The following is a 17,004-nucleotide window of genomic DNA, read 5'->3' as shown; positions in this document are numbered from 1 at the left end:
GTCTAACGAGAAATACATTTCGCGTGGTCGTTTATTCTACTTTCGAGGTGTTTGATCTTCGCTGAATCGATTTTGATTTAGTTTAATGCTGTCCGTGCTGACCTCCGAAGCTTAGTTTGTACTCGTAGTCATAGCACAGAAATGCTGAACCGATGTTGAGTTGCGTGTAAGAAACGAATACGCTAGCGTCCTTTCATCGTAAATAAGAAAACGATACAGCATTCGAAGATCAATTACAAGGACTCGCGTAATGAAACTAACGAGTCGATTAATTTCTGATCAAGGCATCACGAACATCACGATGGATCGCGGCCAGGCACACCTCTAGTCGACGAAAGGCCCGAAAACTTGGTACCCAGCGAGCCGAGGCGATTTCGCGAGAGGAGTCACGATGGGCCACTGTCATTGCCGTTGCCGAGATTCGCGGCGCAGATGTTGAACAGCAACAACAACAGCAGCAGCAACACCGGCGGTAGCAATAGTAGTAACAGTGGTAGCAATCGATCGAGTAGCGGGAATTTGGCGAAAGTGACCAGTCCACCGTGCGCTAACCTGTCCTCGACTACGCCCAGTCCGAGAACCGCTCCTCAACCGCCTGCTTCGCCGCCGCCTCGTCATCCCAGCCCGAGCCCGACGAGCTCCGACAGCGAGACGGCCCCGCAATCGCCCAGCCTCGAAGAAAGGATACGCTCCCTCGACGAGAAGTACGAGAAGTGGTCCGGGTCCAGAGCGCTGAGCGCGGCCGGTGGCGACGCGTTAGCGAAGCTCGACGCCACCGCGTCCGAACGTTTTAGGTTTCGCCACAAGCTTCTCGACTTGGACCTGCACGAGGTGCAGCCGTCCGACATCGTTAAGTCGGTTCTTGCCAAGAGGAGCGTGTTCGACGAAGACTCGAAGCGTCTGGAGAACTTCAGCGAAAAGTACGAACCGAGAGAGTTCACTGGCGTGATAAACGTCAGCTCGATAATCGGCAGCACGAGCGGCCTCGCATCGAGCGGAGGTTGCACCAGTAAGGTTTGCCTGCAGTATCCATTTCCTAGTCATCCGCCGGTACAGCCGACCAGCAGCGCCTCTGCGACCAGTCAGATCGGCACAAGCACGTCCCTGTCTTCGAGTTTAACGACCACCATGTCGTCCATGCTGAAGACGGACCCACGGGCGACGGCGCAGCACAATTGCGTCCACCCGACACCAGCAACCCCCATCACACCCGGCACGTCGATCAAGACTGTTAGCCCCGAATTACCACCGGTTTCTCTACCGATCGGTATCGGTAGCGGAATGGCAGCCAGTAGTGGCAATAGTAGTGGTTTAGCGTCAGCGAGTAGTATTCTTAGCAGCAACGGTAGCGTAAGTAGTATTCACGTTCTGGGTGCGTCGACGACACGAGGGTTGAGTACCGCTGGTTCCTCGTTGGTGTCCGCGGTCACCACATCGTCGACGTCCTTCTCGACGCCGATCGTAGCGACGGCGGTCGCGACCACCACCACGGCTACGACCACGTTGATGACGACCGCTATCACGCCGGTAACGACCACGGTCTCCAGCACGACATCGAGCGCCTCCTTGTCGAATAGTCAGTATCAAACTTCCATGTCCACTACCTCCTCGACGCTATCGTCTTCCACGACGTCCTCGTCGAACTCTTCCTCTCTCACTTCGTTGTCTTCGTCCAGCAACGATAGCTCCCGATCTCGGCCGAGGAAGGAAATCAGCAGTAGCGGTCGGGAGAGCAGAGATTCTCGCGACAGTAAAGAAGGCGGCAGGGAGTCCAAGTACAGTAAAGGAAAAGATTGCCAGAGAAAATCGCGAAAAGAGGATGCGGACGTTGAGAGGAACCGCAAAGACCGGGAGGAGAAGGAAAGTTCTGCCGTGGCGAACGATACCGGCGACTCCGACGGTCATCCTAGAGAGAACAAAGAAATACGTTACGAGAGAAAAGAGAGGGAGGAGAAGGAACGAAGAGAGAAGGATGATCGCGAAAGGCAGGAACGAAGGGAGAAAGAGGATCGCGACAGACAAGAGCGCAAAGAACGAGAGGAGAGGCGAGAGAAGGACGAGGAGAGACGGGAACGGGAGAGGTTGGACAAAGAACGGCAGGAAAAGGACAAACGGGAACGGGAAGAAAGGGAACGAGAGCGAAAGGAAAGAGAGGAGAATGAAGCTAAAGAGAAAGAGCGAAGAGAGAAGGAGCGGTTGGATCGCGAAAAACGAGAAAGGGAAGAGAAAGAACGCCAGGAGCGCAGAGAAAGGGAAGAACGAGAGAGGAGAGAGCGCGAAGAACGAGAAAGAAAGGAACGCGAACTGCGACTGGAACGGGAAAAGCAGGAGAAAGAACGGCTCAGGAAAGAGAGGGAAGAACAGGAGAGGCGAGAGAAGGAGGAACGGGATAGGTTGGAGCGCGAGAGGAGGCGAGAAGAGAAAGAACGGCTCGAGAGGGAAAGAAAGCGCGAAAGGGAGGAGAAAGAACGACTCGAGAGGGAACGAAGAAAAGAGAAAGAGGAGCGGGAACGAGCCGAGAAAGAAAAGCGCGAAAAAGAAGAGAGGGACAGGCTGGAGCGGGAAAAGCACGATCGGGAAAAGAGGAGAGAGCGCGAGGACCAAGAGAGAAGGGAAAAGGAAAAGTCTGAGCGCGAGAAAAGGAGGGACAGAGAAGAGAAGGACAAAGAAAAGAGGGATCGTGACGAGAGCAGACGACAACCCACCGAAAATCATCTCCATCAGTCCGTGTCACAGTCTCAGAATCAAATTTCCCCAGCTCCCGTGTCCATCAAGCGGCGATGTTCGTCGCAAGACGGACCCACGGAGGACGAAGCGAAGCGTATGAAAATTTCTGACCATCGCAGAGATAGCAAAGATCGGCCTAGACAAAACAGGAGGTCCGAGGATCGCAAACACCGCAACGATTCTCATCGTTCCAGTCGCGAGAGCAGGGAGAGTCGCGACAGCAAAGAGAGCAGCGGGTCAACGCAGACCCAAGACGGCAGAGAATCCAGCCACGGCGAATTGAACCGGGAGTCCAACAGGGAGTCGAACAGGGAGAACAGAGAGAATCGGGAGAACAGAGAAAACAGGGAAAACAATCGGGAGAGTGGTAAAGAGAAACAACGAAGTAAACGAAACCGTTCGGAGAAGGAGTCGAGAGAACGAAGCCCGAGAGTGTCCCACGAGTCGGATAAAGAGTTCCTATCGAGACTGGATCTTTCGAAGCGCAATGATTCGAACTCGCCGAGCGATCAGACCACGGTCAGCTCGAATCATTCCCGAGAGATACAACAGCATCATCAGCAACAGTCTTCCCTGAACTTGCACAGCGACGTGGACGACGGTCCATTGTCCACGCACGAGATGCAAGTAGCCAGGCATCCATCCGCCACGGACACGGACAGTGACGAGCCGAAGAAGCACTCGATCTTCGACATCGTCGACGACGAGCCCGCTTACATCAGTATGTACGACAAGGTGAAAGCACGCTCGACCAAGAACATGCAGAAGCTGGAGGAGAAACGTCAGGTACGCCTGAAGGATAAGTTCTCGCAGCTGAAGCAAAGTCGAGCGAGGCGGGAAGAGAAGAAACAGAGTACGTCATGGGACGGCGACTCGGTGTCCAGCAAGGCCTTGACGGAAGATGAGGCGACCTCTGAATCCGACTCGGCCAGGGCCAAGTCCCTATCCAGGAAGAGCTCGCGATCCCGTATCCATTCGGATACGAGCGAAGAGGAGGAATCGTTCAACAACAAGATTCGGAAGGTGAAGACCGAGAGGTTCCTGGAGAGCGATGTCGATCTCGGCTTCGCGGACACCGAGGAGAAGCACAACCCGCTGGAGACGACGAACGTGGTCGTGAACAGCGTTCATCCGAACGTGAAGGAGGAGCCCCGCACATCGGACGACGACGAGCGAATCTCCGTTCCCTTCCGTGGAAATCATCCGGCTATCGTGGTGAACAACCACGACAGGGACTCGCGTAAGAAGTCGCACAAGAAGAAACAGAAGAGACAGAAGAACTCGTCTATGTCGAACGAGGAGAGCATAAAGACCGAGTCCTCGGAGAACATTGAGCACAAGAACAAGTCCAATATCGTGACCAGTAACGTGGATTGTCGGCCGAATCACACGTCGGAGTCCATCAACGTCAGTACGACGCCCACGTCGGCAACCACGGTACTGGAGAGCACGGAGGAAAGGATACGCTCGGATAAGAAACAGCGGAACAAGAAAGAGAAGAGGAGAGACAGGAACGGAGAAGAAAAGGCTAAGGCAAGGAGGAAGAGGCTGAACAGACAGGAAGCTAGGGACTCGCAACGAATGGAGGACATCTTCGGCCCGCTCTCGGACGACGTCGACGATGGTCCGTCGAACACGTTCTTCAATCGACTGGGTAACATCACGTCGGAAAATAACACCTACGCGTCTGACAGCGACGGTGGTCGCAGTCCAGTGTTGGACGTGGACCGAGTCAGACGGAAAGCGGAGAAGAAACAACGTCGTCTTCCGCCCGAAGACGAGAACAGCGTCGATCTGGCCGAAGCGGGACGAGAGATCGAGGCGAAACTTCTGGGACTACCGAACTCGCCGAAATCGGCCGTGGCGTGCACGGAAAGCAACGACCACGACGTATTTCGGTTCACCGACGACAACGACAGCGTCGAACCATCCACACCGTCCGCCATTCCGGAGAAGGTTAAAGAGAAGAAGAAGAAGAGGAAAAAGTCGAAGGAGGAACGTAGTAGAAAGGATTACCATCACCATCACCATCATCATCACCACCATCACGAGAAGAGCGGCGAGTTACCCTACTTGGGTGCAGATCCTAGTCCTCCTAGAGCCAGCAGTCCGTTAATTCCTAAAACCATGTCGCCTACGTTACCAACACCCAGGGATACCTTGCTGAGCCCGATTCCGAAAGTCGCGACCAACGTATCGACAGTACCTTCGATGACTCCTCCGGTGGTGACCGGCAGCATTCAGACCTCGAAGCCGGACAAGAAGAAGGACAAATTCATTCCTGGATTTGGCATCGAGATCGACGAAACCATCCACGAGAATGCAGTGAAGAGTATTTCAGAACCGGAAGAACGCGAAAACAGCTGTCAGTCTCGCAGCGGCAGAGAGGAGCCTGACGTAACAGCCCCGACGACGCCGCCCACTCAGACCGAAGATAAACCTCGAGTCGCCATTTCTCAGGAAGAAACCGAAGACGCTGTGGCGGCGTTGTTGGAGGAAACTTTCGGAGGATCAACGGAGGACTTCTCCTACGAGGGAGAAGAAGAAGACGCGGAAGCGGAAGACGCGGTGGGAGCGTCGGCCGAGACTCCTCAGGAAGACGTTGAAGAGATGCAACAGGCTGTCGAGAGTCTGAACGCTTCTACCGGCGAAGGCGAGGCAGACATGAAACCGGACACTCCCCAGAGCGAACATGATCTGCAGATAGACACGGACACGGAGGAGGATCCGAACTACGAGACATTCGACTTGACACAGCCACCGAAAACACCAGACATTCCATCGTTCTATAAATCTCCCACAAAGACCATCAACACTATTGCTCCGTCCTTAGCCTCGACGGAGAAACCGATCGAGCCGCGCATATCGTCCATAACCACGAAACCAGAGAGTCCACCGACGACCGTGATCGCTCATTCTTGGAACCTGAACGAGAAGCCGCGAGAGCCGGCGAAGGCGGTGCAAATCGAGAGCGTGGAGACGAACGCGAGCGCAGCTAGCCCAGAGAGAATCCCTGTACAGGCGCATCGTACTTCGACATCTCCGCCTCCGCAGTACAAACCACCAGTTCTGGGCCTGTGTAGCGTGCCCATTACGAGCGAGACACCTAGAATCGCTGCAGCTAGTCCTAGACCACCACCTATCAGCGTGCAATCCTTGTACCAAAAGCTTCCTGTTTCGCCGCAATCGCAGATGGTGCCGATGCGACAAGCTTCGCCTAGAATGCCAAACATCTCCGCAGTCTCCACATCGGCTTCTTCCAACCAGACACCTCTGCCACCACTGGTTCCATCCAGGATTCCGCCTCTGGTACCGTCGCAGCTATCACCGAGGGTTCTGCAACCTCTGTCGCCCAATGGACAGTGGTCAAGGAACTCGGCTTTGAGTCCGCATCTTCCGACTGTTGGAAAACCGTCTCCACCTCCTGCTAGAATCGCAGTCAGCGTTTCTGTTTCTACCCAGAGACTAGAGACGCCAGCTCAACAAATTTACTCTACGGCTGCGACTCAGCAACCGGTTATCCAGCATGCTCCAGGGATGAGAGCTCTAGCGCCTCGAGGAGGTTTGCCGCCGTTGACGTTGAATATTCCACACCGCCCTTACATGCCTGTTCCACCGTTAGCTCCTGGAGTGCAGGTGAAGAGTTCCAGGGACTCGACTCTAGGCGGCAAATCCGTGATCGAAACGTTGCTTCCTGTGAACCCGAACGAGCCTCCGCAACGTCTAGAAGAGCCTAAGTTGTCGCCGGCGGTTATTCCAGAGCCCACGAACAAAGCATCCACGTCTCCTAAAGTTCCTTCACCTAATCAGCCGCCCACGTACATTCCTGAGACGGCGAAGATCGAAATTAACGCCAGCACGTCCAGCCCTGTTTTTGGCAAGCCTACTTCTATCGTGGACACGTGTTCCCTGTCTTCGAGATCTCAGAAACAAATCCAAGGTTCCATCACGACGGACAATAATCTACTGTCGCCCAGGCAGAAGCAGGAAATGTCGAGTCTTCAGCTTCTGACCACGCACGTGCCGCGTTCCTCCACGCCCAGTCCTGTAATAGTCACGCACGGACAGCCTCATTTGGTCCACAAGTCCGTGGTGCACAGCATCGGAGCAACGGCCGTTTCTTCGGCTAATCAACCGTTAGTCAAGACCGTTGTGCCGATCGTGTCGCAGCAAATCGCGTCTACGGTGACGGTTTCTATGGCTGAAGAGAAGTGCATCATCACGTCGTTGCCTTACAGTAGTAGCCAGAGACATTCGCCAGTCTCGCAGAGTAGCCAGCCATCGAAACTTCACATTCCATTGGTATCCACCGTCTCTCAAGCAATCATAACCAGAACAGTTCCCTCCACCGTCTCTTCCGTATCGGCTTCTCCGACCAACGAGCAGAGCACCGTCGAGTGCTTAGAAACACGCGTACCACCTGAACAGGAGTTGGAAGTAGACGCCGATGCACAGATAGCGCAAACGGCTCAACCCATGCAGCTAACTCCTCCTATACAGCCCACTCAGCCGATGGACGTCATAAAAGAAGAACCTCCTCCCGAGATAAAGGAAGAAGAGACCGCGATGAAAGAGGAGTTCCCTAAAACTGAGCCAGAACATCCTACGAATCAGCCTAGCACCAACGTGGATACGAAACCGAAGGTGGAACAACAAGAACCGGTTAAATCGGAGCAAGTACCATGCGTGACCAAAACTGAGGTTTCCGACGACAATCTCCTCGTTCCGAAAGTGGAAGTCGAAACACCCGTGAAGACAGAGCCAGTGATGGAGATCAAGAAAGAAGAAGTGAAGGAGAACGAGGAGGTTGATATGGAGGAGGAACCAGTGGAGGATCCACTGAAAGAGCCTAGCACCGATCCATTGGCCATCGACGTGTGCAAAGAAGATCCAGCCGACAGTAAAGAAGACAGCGACTACTGGTCTGCGAAAGAGGTGAACATCGAAAGCGTTATCAAGAAGGTCGATGCTCTTTGCGACGGAGAAGGTAACGACGATGGCGACGATGAAAATCAGCACAGTCAAAACACCAGCAGCGAGACGCTGGAGCAGTCTAAGAACGAGTCCGACTGGTTCAGTGCCGACTCCACGGCAGAGAGCGAGACCAAGAAGACGTTCACCGCGAACGACGATCAAGATGAAGGCGTGGAAACTTGCGAGAGCGAATCCACGAGGATTCGTCGTGGTGGTAGAACGAAAAATAAACGGGGTGGTAGTCGTGGAGGAGTGACAACCAGAAGAAGCAGCAGAAACACGACGAGCGTTGCACACAGACGAGGAGGCAGAACACCCAGAGGAAGCAAGCACCACGTTGAAAAGAACAAGCTGCCGGCGGATGTCTACGAGTTCCACGACGATAGCGAAGAGGACAATGCTGGACGTCCACGACTGATTCTCACGATCAAGTCCCCGGTACCGAGCGTGACCGGTCCTAACGCGCCGCCAGCGACACCCATAGCCGCCGTGAAGGAAGTGCCACCCGAGGAGTTCGTTTCACCAGCTACGAATACCACGAGGAAGTCCAGAAGGTTGGCCGAGAAGGACGGCAGTCGAAACACCATCGACGACGTGATCGAATACGTGGTGCGTGGGTCGACGACGAAGGGAGTGGTCGGTGGAAGCACCAACGTCCACGCTACTAGAAGGAGTACGAGACATAACAACTCTTCTCGTAATGTACAGTCCACCGTGCAGTTGACGGAGCACCGGAAGTCGTCGAGGGGTGCACGGAAATCGGTGCGACGAACGTCTGAGAACAACGACGACAGTAGCGAGGAGAAGATCAAGGAGGTACCACCAGCACCTCAAGAGATGCAGAGCAAGGAGGAGAGTGTTCCACCTCGGGAAGAGACACCGAAGACGGAGGAGACCAGCCAGGTTGTTTCGTCGCCGACGCAGAAGCCGGTCTCGCACGAGCCGATGACGTTGATCGATCCCGTGACTGGGATGTTGATACCGATGAGGGAATCTGAGGAGGGTCAATACATTCCAGTTTCCACGGCATCTGGTCAAATACAATCCGTACCTAGAGGCACTTGTGACTCGCGGAACACGCCAGCTGCGATGATCAACGCCAGTCCCAGCACGAGCGAGGTGTTACGACCGAAACCACCTCAGCCGGAGAACCTGACGATCGCTGAAGAGCCTAAGAAAGAGCAACCCGCGGAACCAATCCAAACTCCACAGATTCAACCACAAACCAGCGTAATCACTAAACCACAGTCTCCTGCAGTCCAAGTCACCACTACCGTCAGTATTCAGCCAACAACAACGTCCCCGTCGATCACCTCCATACCTGTAACGACAGCAACAACTCCACAAATAACACCCGTTTGCACGACTCAGTCGAAACCTACGAGTTTGAAGGCTCACGTGTTGAATGCCAGCAAGCTGGCGGCACCGGTACAGCAGCCACCTCCACCGCCGCAACCAGTTGTCTTGACTAAACCAACAGTTCCCAGTGTGCCCACTCCGTCGGTGGTTCAGAACATCGTGAAACCAGCGCAACCTGTTCAGGGACTCCATCTGCAAATACCTAGCAGTCGCGTCGTGTCTCCGAGTTTGAGCCCACGCGCGAAGCAGGCACCTCAGATCAATGCAGCGAATGGAAAGGGACAAGGTCAACCGATGTCACCGGTCCTCAACAACACTGGTGTTCCACCGAACCCTAAACAACATCTTCTACAAGCGGCCAAACAGCAAGCGTCTACCATAGTGAACCTTCCTCAGAAGTTGCCCATGAACGTTCATCCGCCCACTGTGACAACCACTCCAGCACCGAGAATCCATCAACCAGTCACTCAGTCCACGACACTGAAGGGTATAAATGGACAACCACATCCTCTGAATCCGAAAGCTCACCTGCTGCAAGCCGTGGTATCGCCGATGGTTACCGGTGCTGTACCCAGTCCACCTACACAGCCACATCTCATGAACCCGCAACCTGTCGGGGTCAGCTGTTCGAGACCTCCAGCACCAAAACCACCGGTAAAAATATTTTAGATTATGACGTAGTTGAAATTTGAAGATTTGAGTGTTGTTATGGATTAATTTTTGTTTTATCAGGTAACCGGGACGATGGAACCACCAAAAGTGGAGGTGTCGATGTCTGGCTGCATCATGGTACCAACCGCGAGTCCTCAAGCACGTGGAGTACCCATATCGTCTTACGAAGGACCATTGGTAAGTAGTTCGATCTATTAATACATATGTGTGTGATTATTACTTGGAATTAAAAATATTACAGTCATTCATTTTCCACGCTTACATTAAATTCGAGTTCAGTTTATCTATCCGTATACAGTCTGTGTGTGTAACTACATAAAATGTGTATCGTCCAAAAGTGTCTCGACGAACTAACTTTGCTTGGTTTTGGCTAGCATGGGAGTGCGGGTGCTGCTCCATCACCAGGGGGCCAGTACGGACTTGTCCCCCCACATCGATCCCAGAGTCCTCCATTGCCCCCACCTGCCCATCATCATGCTAATGCTTCTCAGGTACTTACTACGCTAACTACAATAAACGTTACTACAAATAATAAAGTCACACGAACAAACAGTTCCATGGAAATAATTTACATGCGAATATCTTTTATTTAGGGTGACGTTGTGAACCACTATGGGCTGACGAGAGGCGCGGAATTACCGCCCCACTACATGCATCCACAAGTTCTCCAGTATCAGTATTTGCGTGCGCAGCAAGAAGCCTTGACAGCTCCACGCATAGCGTACCACATTCCAGGAACTCGATCTCCTCACCTACCGTTAGATCCAAAACTCGAAACTGGCATAGTAGAGGACAGTCACAGTCCACCTTTAGAGCTAAGACGCGGCACAAGAACTCCTCAAGATCGCACCACCGACAGCCCTCAAGTAGCTCAAGTGTACGTGTTGCACGGAGCAACCAGATTACCACCGCCACCACCGCAATACAACGCCGGAAGCAATCCATCGTTGACCGGGGCACCGGCAGCAGCCAGAGGCGGATTTTACGAGCCTCCGCCTGCTCACGTGCGCTCTCAGTATCCGATCGCTGCGAGCGAAGCACCTAGCGATAGAGCAATCACACCTGACAGACCCAGAAAACACCAAGTGGTCACTCCACCGCACGCTTCGCAAGTTCCACCGCAGGCAGACTCCTTCCAAATGCTGCTGCAGCGTTACCCGGTCATGTGGCAAGGACTGCTGGCTCTCAAAAACGACCAAGCTGCTGTACAAATGCATTTCGTCTTCGGCAATCCGAACGTAGCAAGAGACAGCCTACCCTGCAACAGCGATGGCTCTACTCCACCTTTGAGGATCGCTCAAAGAATGAGACTGGAACAAACACAGGTCGAAGGCGTCGCCAGGAAGATGCAGGTTTGTATTACAAAATTGTACTTGTACTTGTTAAGTTTACTCAGATATTCAGTTCTGTATTGATAAGTTAGAATAGAGCTTACTGATGTTAGCTTAGCAAATGGATTACAAATACTGCTACAAATGTAGGACATATTATTTTATTGTCGAGTGTTACTAATTGTCGTGCTTGGTTATTGTTATAGATGGATAACGAACACTGTATGCTCCTGGCGCTTCCTTGCGGTCGAGACGAGGTAGACGTGTTACAACAGAGTAAAAACCTTCAGACCGGATTTATAATGTACTTGCAACAGAAACAGGCCGCTGGAATTGTCAACATTGCTGCACCAGGATCACAACAGGTGAGTGCAGAAATATAACATTCGCATGAAATTAACGTGTTATCTACAGCGATAACCAATTTTTCAATTTTCGCTCTGTCCCTCGTGGAGTTTATAGCATAAAAGAAATTATGATAATAAAGAGTTTGTTTATTTTTATTTGCAGCCTGCATACGTAGTCCACATCTTCCCGTCATGCGATTTCGCGAACGAGAGTTTGGCTCGGATCGCACCAGACTTGTTACACCGCGTCGCGAAGATCGCCCATTTGCTCATCGTAATTGCCACGGTTTGAGGCCAACCAGTGGTCTGCTGGATTATAATCTACCTATACTTCTCGCCTTCACGCACTTGTAGGACGCTTCGCATGTGGCATGAAGCCTGGAGTGTCCCGACGACAAAGTGCAGCATCGTACAGCAAAAGAGGAGAGTATTCTGGTGGGAAATGACCTCTCCCCCAGAGATATATTAGTGACAATCAAATGGATCCCGGCGAATCGTGCCGATTTCTAGATCGTAAGACCTAAGACGAGGTACGGGGTTGTGTAAGCTGCAAAGAGAGGCTAGCGCGGTCAATGAGCGAACATCACCGTGCCTGCCTTTCTTCCCTAACCTATTTGGCGAGGGCGAGATCATTCTGGATGAAACAATGACTCGCAGTACGCCAGATCCTACTGACGACGTTTGTGAGATCGACCGACGTCACTCTTGGTCTTTCTGACAAGCGAGTCAGGCACAACCCCAGCCCTTAGCCGAAGACCTTCGATTATAAACCACGCGATGTCCTCACGAGAACCGAGAAAGGACACGAAAAGAAACCGCATCGTTAAACTCTTTAACGCTCGTCCCTCCTCTAGGAAAACAGTAAACATATTATTATCTACCGTTGCTCTAGATGGACAGTCGATTTCGTAAAAAGTAAGAAGAGATTAGAAGAGGACATTAAGAAGATGAAAAAAAAAGCTAACGTACCCCTACCACTATACACGAGCTATTTTAAGTAAGGCTTAGGTATTAACGATACTTGTATAAATTATAAGCGAGCCAGCAAGGGCATAACTACTGTGATTTTAATTATTTAACGATATATATCTCTGCGTAAAGACGAAGAAAACAAAAATTGTGAAAACATATAAAACGGTGACCGGGTACGGTCCGCGCGCGCGGTATGTGATGTGTTTTTTGTATAATACTGCTCTATATAAATACCTATGTATTATATTAAATTGTAACAATAGTTGCTGCCGCCGCTGTTGCTGCTGCCGCTCGTGTCGAAACTAGAAAGTAAAACGTTAGGATCCTAGACCTCTTAGCGAAAACGAAAAAAAAAGATGAGTAACAAAGGAGCGAAAGGACTACCGAAAAATAGTGTTTATCTCTAGTGTAATATAATTTTCCCGCAGCAGGATGTAACATATTATTATCATCTTAGCGCTATGTACATTATGAAACAAGATTTTTAATATTCTTATTTCCGATTCTTTATCATTATTATCGCTGTCATCACCGTCATTACGTATGGCTATCATTAATTATTATTATTATTATATTATTATTATTACGATTAATATCGTCATTATTATTATGTTATTATTATTATTATTAATAATATTATTATTATTAATTATACTACCACTACTGCTATTACTACTATAACTACTATACTATTATCACCACTACTACTACTATTATTATTACCACTACTCTACTACTACTATTATCGCTGCTATTGATTATTATTAACGTTACTACATCAGGCTAGTTAGAACGTACCGATCCGCACATTTCAGAAGAAAAGAAAGGAAAAGGGGCTTAAAAGTATGTCGTACTGGATTAACAGAGTACAGTATGACCGATCTCATTGACCACTGACGTCGCCCCGTTCTCGTACACTTCCATACCCCTTCCCCTCCCTAATCTCGTCCCTCTCCCCCCACGTTTTCTCTGATCCTTCGTCGCGTTCCGCGTGATAATGTCATAGACTCTAGCAATCGTTATCGAGGATAATAATGCGCTTACGTGTATAGACCAGAAAAATTATATTATATCACACGAAGCCGTGGAAGAAAAAATAACATATTAAGTAATATAAAAGGAAACTTACCTATTTGCGATATTATTGCTGCTGCGCGTAGGGCGCATGCCTCTAGAGGATAATCCCGTATGTAAAAGTATTTAGGGATTGTCGGAACACGCTCGATTCTTTGTTTTTCATCTTGTACGATATATCCTTAATTTTATTTCTTCTTTTTCTCTTTTCTTTTTTAGTTGTACTTGATTGATCGCCGTTTTTTTTATTTTTTATTTATCCAACGCGACGATTCGAACACTTTGAGAGTTTTGACCATTATCGTTTCTTATATACGTAGATTAGGAACAGCGCAAGAAGACGGCTCGTGTTCGGGCAATCCCTAAGAGAAGTAAAAACGCGAATTAATTTAAGGCAGCGCGGATACTCGTGGAGCGTGTGCATGTACAGTGTAAAAGATGCGTTGTGCATATGTACAGTGTAGAAGTATAAGTGAGCGAGAGAGACGATGAATTTAAAGAAAAAAGCATATTATATTACAGCTACGGTTTAAGTATAATAGGACGCGAACAAGACGCTCACGTCGCGGTGTATTTCTTCTTTTTTTCCACCTTTGTTTCGTGCGGAAACGAAAATTCCCTTCGTCTTCTTTAGACGTTTCTGTTTCTCCGTCTACTCTACTCGAACCTCTTCGCGTCTTTTACTTTTTCTTCTCCGTTCTATTCCGTCGTTCTTTTTTATATGTATAGAGTAATTAGAATCACCGCGAGGTGCGTGTCCTGCGTCGTGTTTTATCTATCTTGTAAAATATCTGTGAATATTATGATTTAGTTTCTTCCTATTATAGGCTACTGGTATACAAAAATGTTTATGTTACTACTTACTTAAGACGAAGAAGAAGAAATGTACAGATATCACCATTTTTGTTTTGTGTTTTACTGTAGTTATTGATAATTATATGGATATTAACGATAATAATAACTATGATTAAAAAACTTCAGCACGGCTCGACGCGTCATTTTTGAAACCCGTAATTATAAAAAAAAGGAAGGATGTAAGATTTTTCATTTGTGCGCGGGATGTTTTCATTGTATCATTTTGAGAATCTGCTCGTAGAATTTTTTCGATTAGAACGAAAGAAAAGAGGAATGCGATACTTCTGCAAAATACGAATTCGTTACTTAGGAATTTAGAAGCTGGACTTCATCGCCGTATAAAAGGTAATAGTAATATAAAAACGTGGAATAATAAAATACGTAATTTATTTGCATCTTTTGTGACACGTTACGGCTATACTATCTACTTATTTTGTATATAATCTTCGCGTATAAAAATGAAAAACTTGTTCAAATATTTGTTAAGAAAACGAATACGATTCATCTTTTTTTCATGAATAAAAAACGATTCAATTTATCGTATTAAACACGTATTTGCAACGACCAAGATATTAAAGAATCTTCGTTTTTTGAAACTTGAAACGCTGTTGTACGAATTCTATTTCTCACCCTGTTGTATTTCGCGGTCAAGGTCGATGGCTCCAGTTATGCGAATCTTCGAGTGCGAAGACTTTCATGAGGAACAGCAGCTTGGAGGAACAAGTCTGTGATAAATAATAAAATTTTCGCAAGTACTTTTGAGGACTTTTCCTCTCAGAAAGACAATTCTAGGAAGATCAAAACCTTTTTATGATTATCGTATATATAGTACCATTCTTATAATTTAATTTTACATTAAAATTTACTTTAATAATGGAACTATCGTGGTGATTTACTACGTAAAAAATTATGAAGGACAGTAAGTTAGTATAAGTAAATTAATTGAGAAAGTAGAAAGCATTTTGGATGCCTCATTCTTACACACATTTCAAAATTAGCATTTTTTCGCGCGCTGGAAACAGCATCGCTAACAGTCAACATTCCAATTGCTTTTTTTTCGAGAAACAAGACATTCTTACCTAATTTTGACAATCATAAATCAGTCTACGGGTAGAACAAAGTAAGAAAAGTGGCTTTACAGTGAGCTCAAAGCATTATTTTTGAAAATTTCATAAACTGCGAATTATGGACTAAAAAAAGCCTAGCCATCTAGCGGTGAAAGTTGGAACTACAAAAATATAAAAATCCAATTTTCAGCAAAATTAGCGAACTTTAACTATTTTAGGGGCTTGAATACTGTTATCTGATTAAATTAGAAGAGAAATAATGCCATAAAAGCTTGCTGAAAGCTCTGGAAACGAAAATAGAAAAAAGGAAATTTTATGGGGAAAAGTACAGCGCCATCTAGCGGCGAAACAGGTGAACTAAAAGCAAAAAATGCATGTCCGAATACGCATATTGGAGAAATATAAAAAGTCAGATTTCATGACTTTTTGGACATATTATGTTTCCCGAGACATTTTAAAGTAAATTTGTATTAATATTTGATGCATTTTATTGTCGATTAAACCCAAAAATCAAGATTTATTTAATTGTTATTAGGTGGTGCCACCTAGCGGTAGAAGATAAGAACTAATTAAAGTGGAGTTTCAAAAGTGTGTAGTTCACCCTGATCGCCGGAGAGATGGCGCCACTTGTTCCATCATATTATATCGCCGAAACGTCCGTGTTAATAATTAAAGAATAAGTATAATTAAGTTATGCACTGTATGAAAAGTGGTGAAAATAAAGAAAAATTTATCAACAATCATTGTGTATTTATTGTTACCTAACAAACCCAACACAATAAAAATTTACATATTCGAAAGAGAGAATTTGTATCACGAGAACATGAGAATTCCTGGAATTTGACGTCACCAAAATTCCCAGAAGTAACATGATGGATACCTCCTCACAACTTATGTTCTCCTGATACAAATTTTCAAAATCGGTCCATGGAATTTCAAAAATCCCGCCCCGGGAATTCTTGGAATTTGACGTCATCAAAATTCCAAGAAGTGGCACGAAGGATACCTCCTCACAACTTATGTTCTCCTGATACAAATTTTCAAAAATGGGTCCATGGAATTTCAAAAATCCCGCTTGGGAATTCTTGGAAATGACGTCATCAGAATTCCAAGAAGTGGCACGGATACCTCCTCACAACTTATGTTCTCCTGATACAAATTTTCAAAATTGGTCGGTGGAATTTCAAAAATTTTGCCCGGGAATTCTTGGAATTTGACGTCAGCAAAATTCCAGGAAGTGGCACGGATACCTCCTCACAACTTATGTTCTCCTGATACAAATTTTCGAAAATGGGTTGATGGAATTTCAAAAATCGCGTCCGGGAATTCTTGGAAATGACGTCATCAAAATTCCAAGAAGTGGCACGGATACCTCCTCACAACTTATGTTCTCCTGATACAAATTTCCAAAATTGGTCAGTGGAATTTCAAAAATCCCGCTTGGGAATTCTTGGAAATGACGTCCTCAAATTTCCAAGAAGTGGCACGGAGTATACCTCCTCACAACTTATGTTCTCCTGATACAAATTTTCAAAATCGGTTCATGGAATTTCAAAAATCCCGCCCCGGGAATTCTTGGAATTTGACGTCATCAGAATTCCAAGAAGTGGCACGGATACCTCCTCA

General features: G+C 47.9%; 1 protein-coding gene across 7 annotated transcripts in view; it reads left to right on the top strand.

Moving 5' to 3' along the window:
- The window catches only part of LOC100883957 (uncharacterized), a 118,561-nt gene extending 104,125 nt beyond the window's left edge, over positions 1–14,436 (top strand). For 6 of the 7 annotated variants that reach the window (XM_076530388.1, XM_076530387.1, XM_076530392.1 and 3 more), the window contains 6 exons: positions 285–9,714; positions 9,793–9,909; positions 10,107–10,223; positions 10,326–11,084; positions 11,270–11,428; positions 11,574–14,436. In XM_076530388.1, the coding sequence (XP_076386503.1) occupies positions 285–9,714; positions 9,793–9,909; positions 10,107–10,223; positions 10,326–11,084; positions 11,270–11,428; positions 11,574–11,702 (10,711 nt within the window). In that variant the 3' untranslated portion in view covers positions 11,703–14,436. The remainder of the gene's footprint in view (positions 1–284; positions 9,715–9,792; positions 9,910–10,106; positions 10,224–10,325; positions 11,085–11,269; positions 11,429–11,573) is intronic. The other variant, XM_076530390.1, reaches the window with a different exon arrangement.
- The last annotated feature ends 2,568 nt before the right edge of the window (positions 14,437–17,004 follow it).

The sequence above is a fragment of the Megachile rotundata genome, chromosome 4, assembly GCF_050947335.1.
Source record: "Megachile rotundata isolate GNS110a chromosome 4, iyMegRotu1, whole genome shotgun sequence".
Taxonomy (NCBI): domain Eukaryota; kingdom Metazoa; phylum Arthropoda; class Insecta; order Hymenoptera; family Megachilidae; genus Megachile; species Megachile rotundata.
The sequence above is the reverse complement of the archived record's forward strand: the minus strand, read 5'-3'. Positions and strand labels throughout refer to the sequence as shown.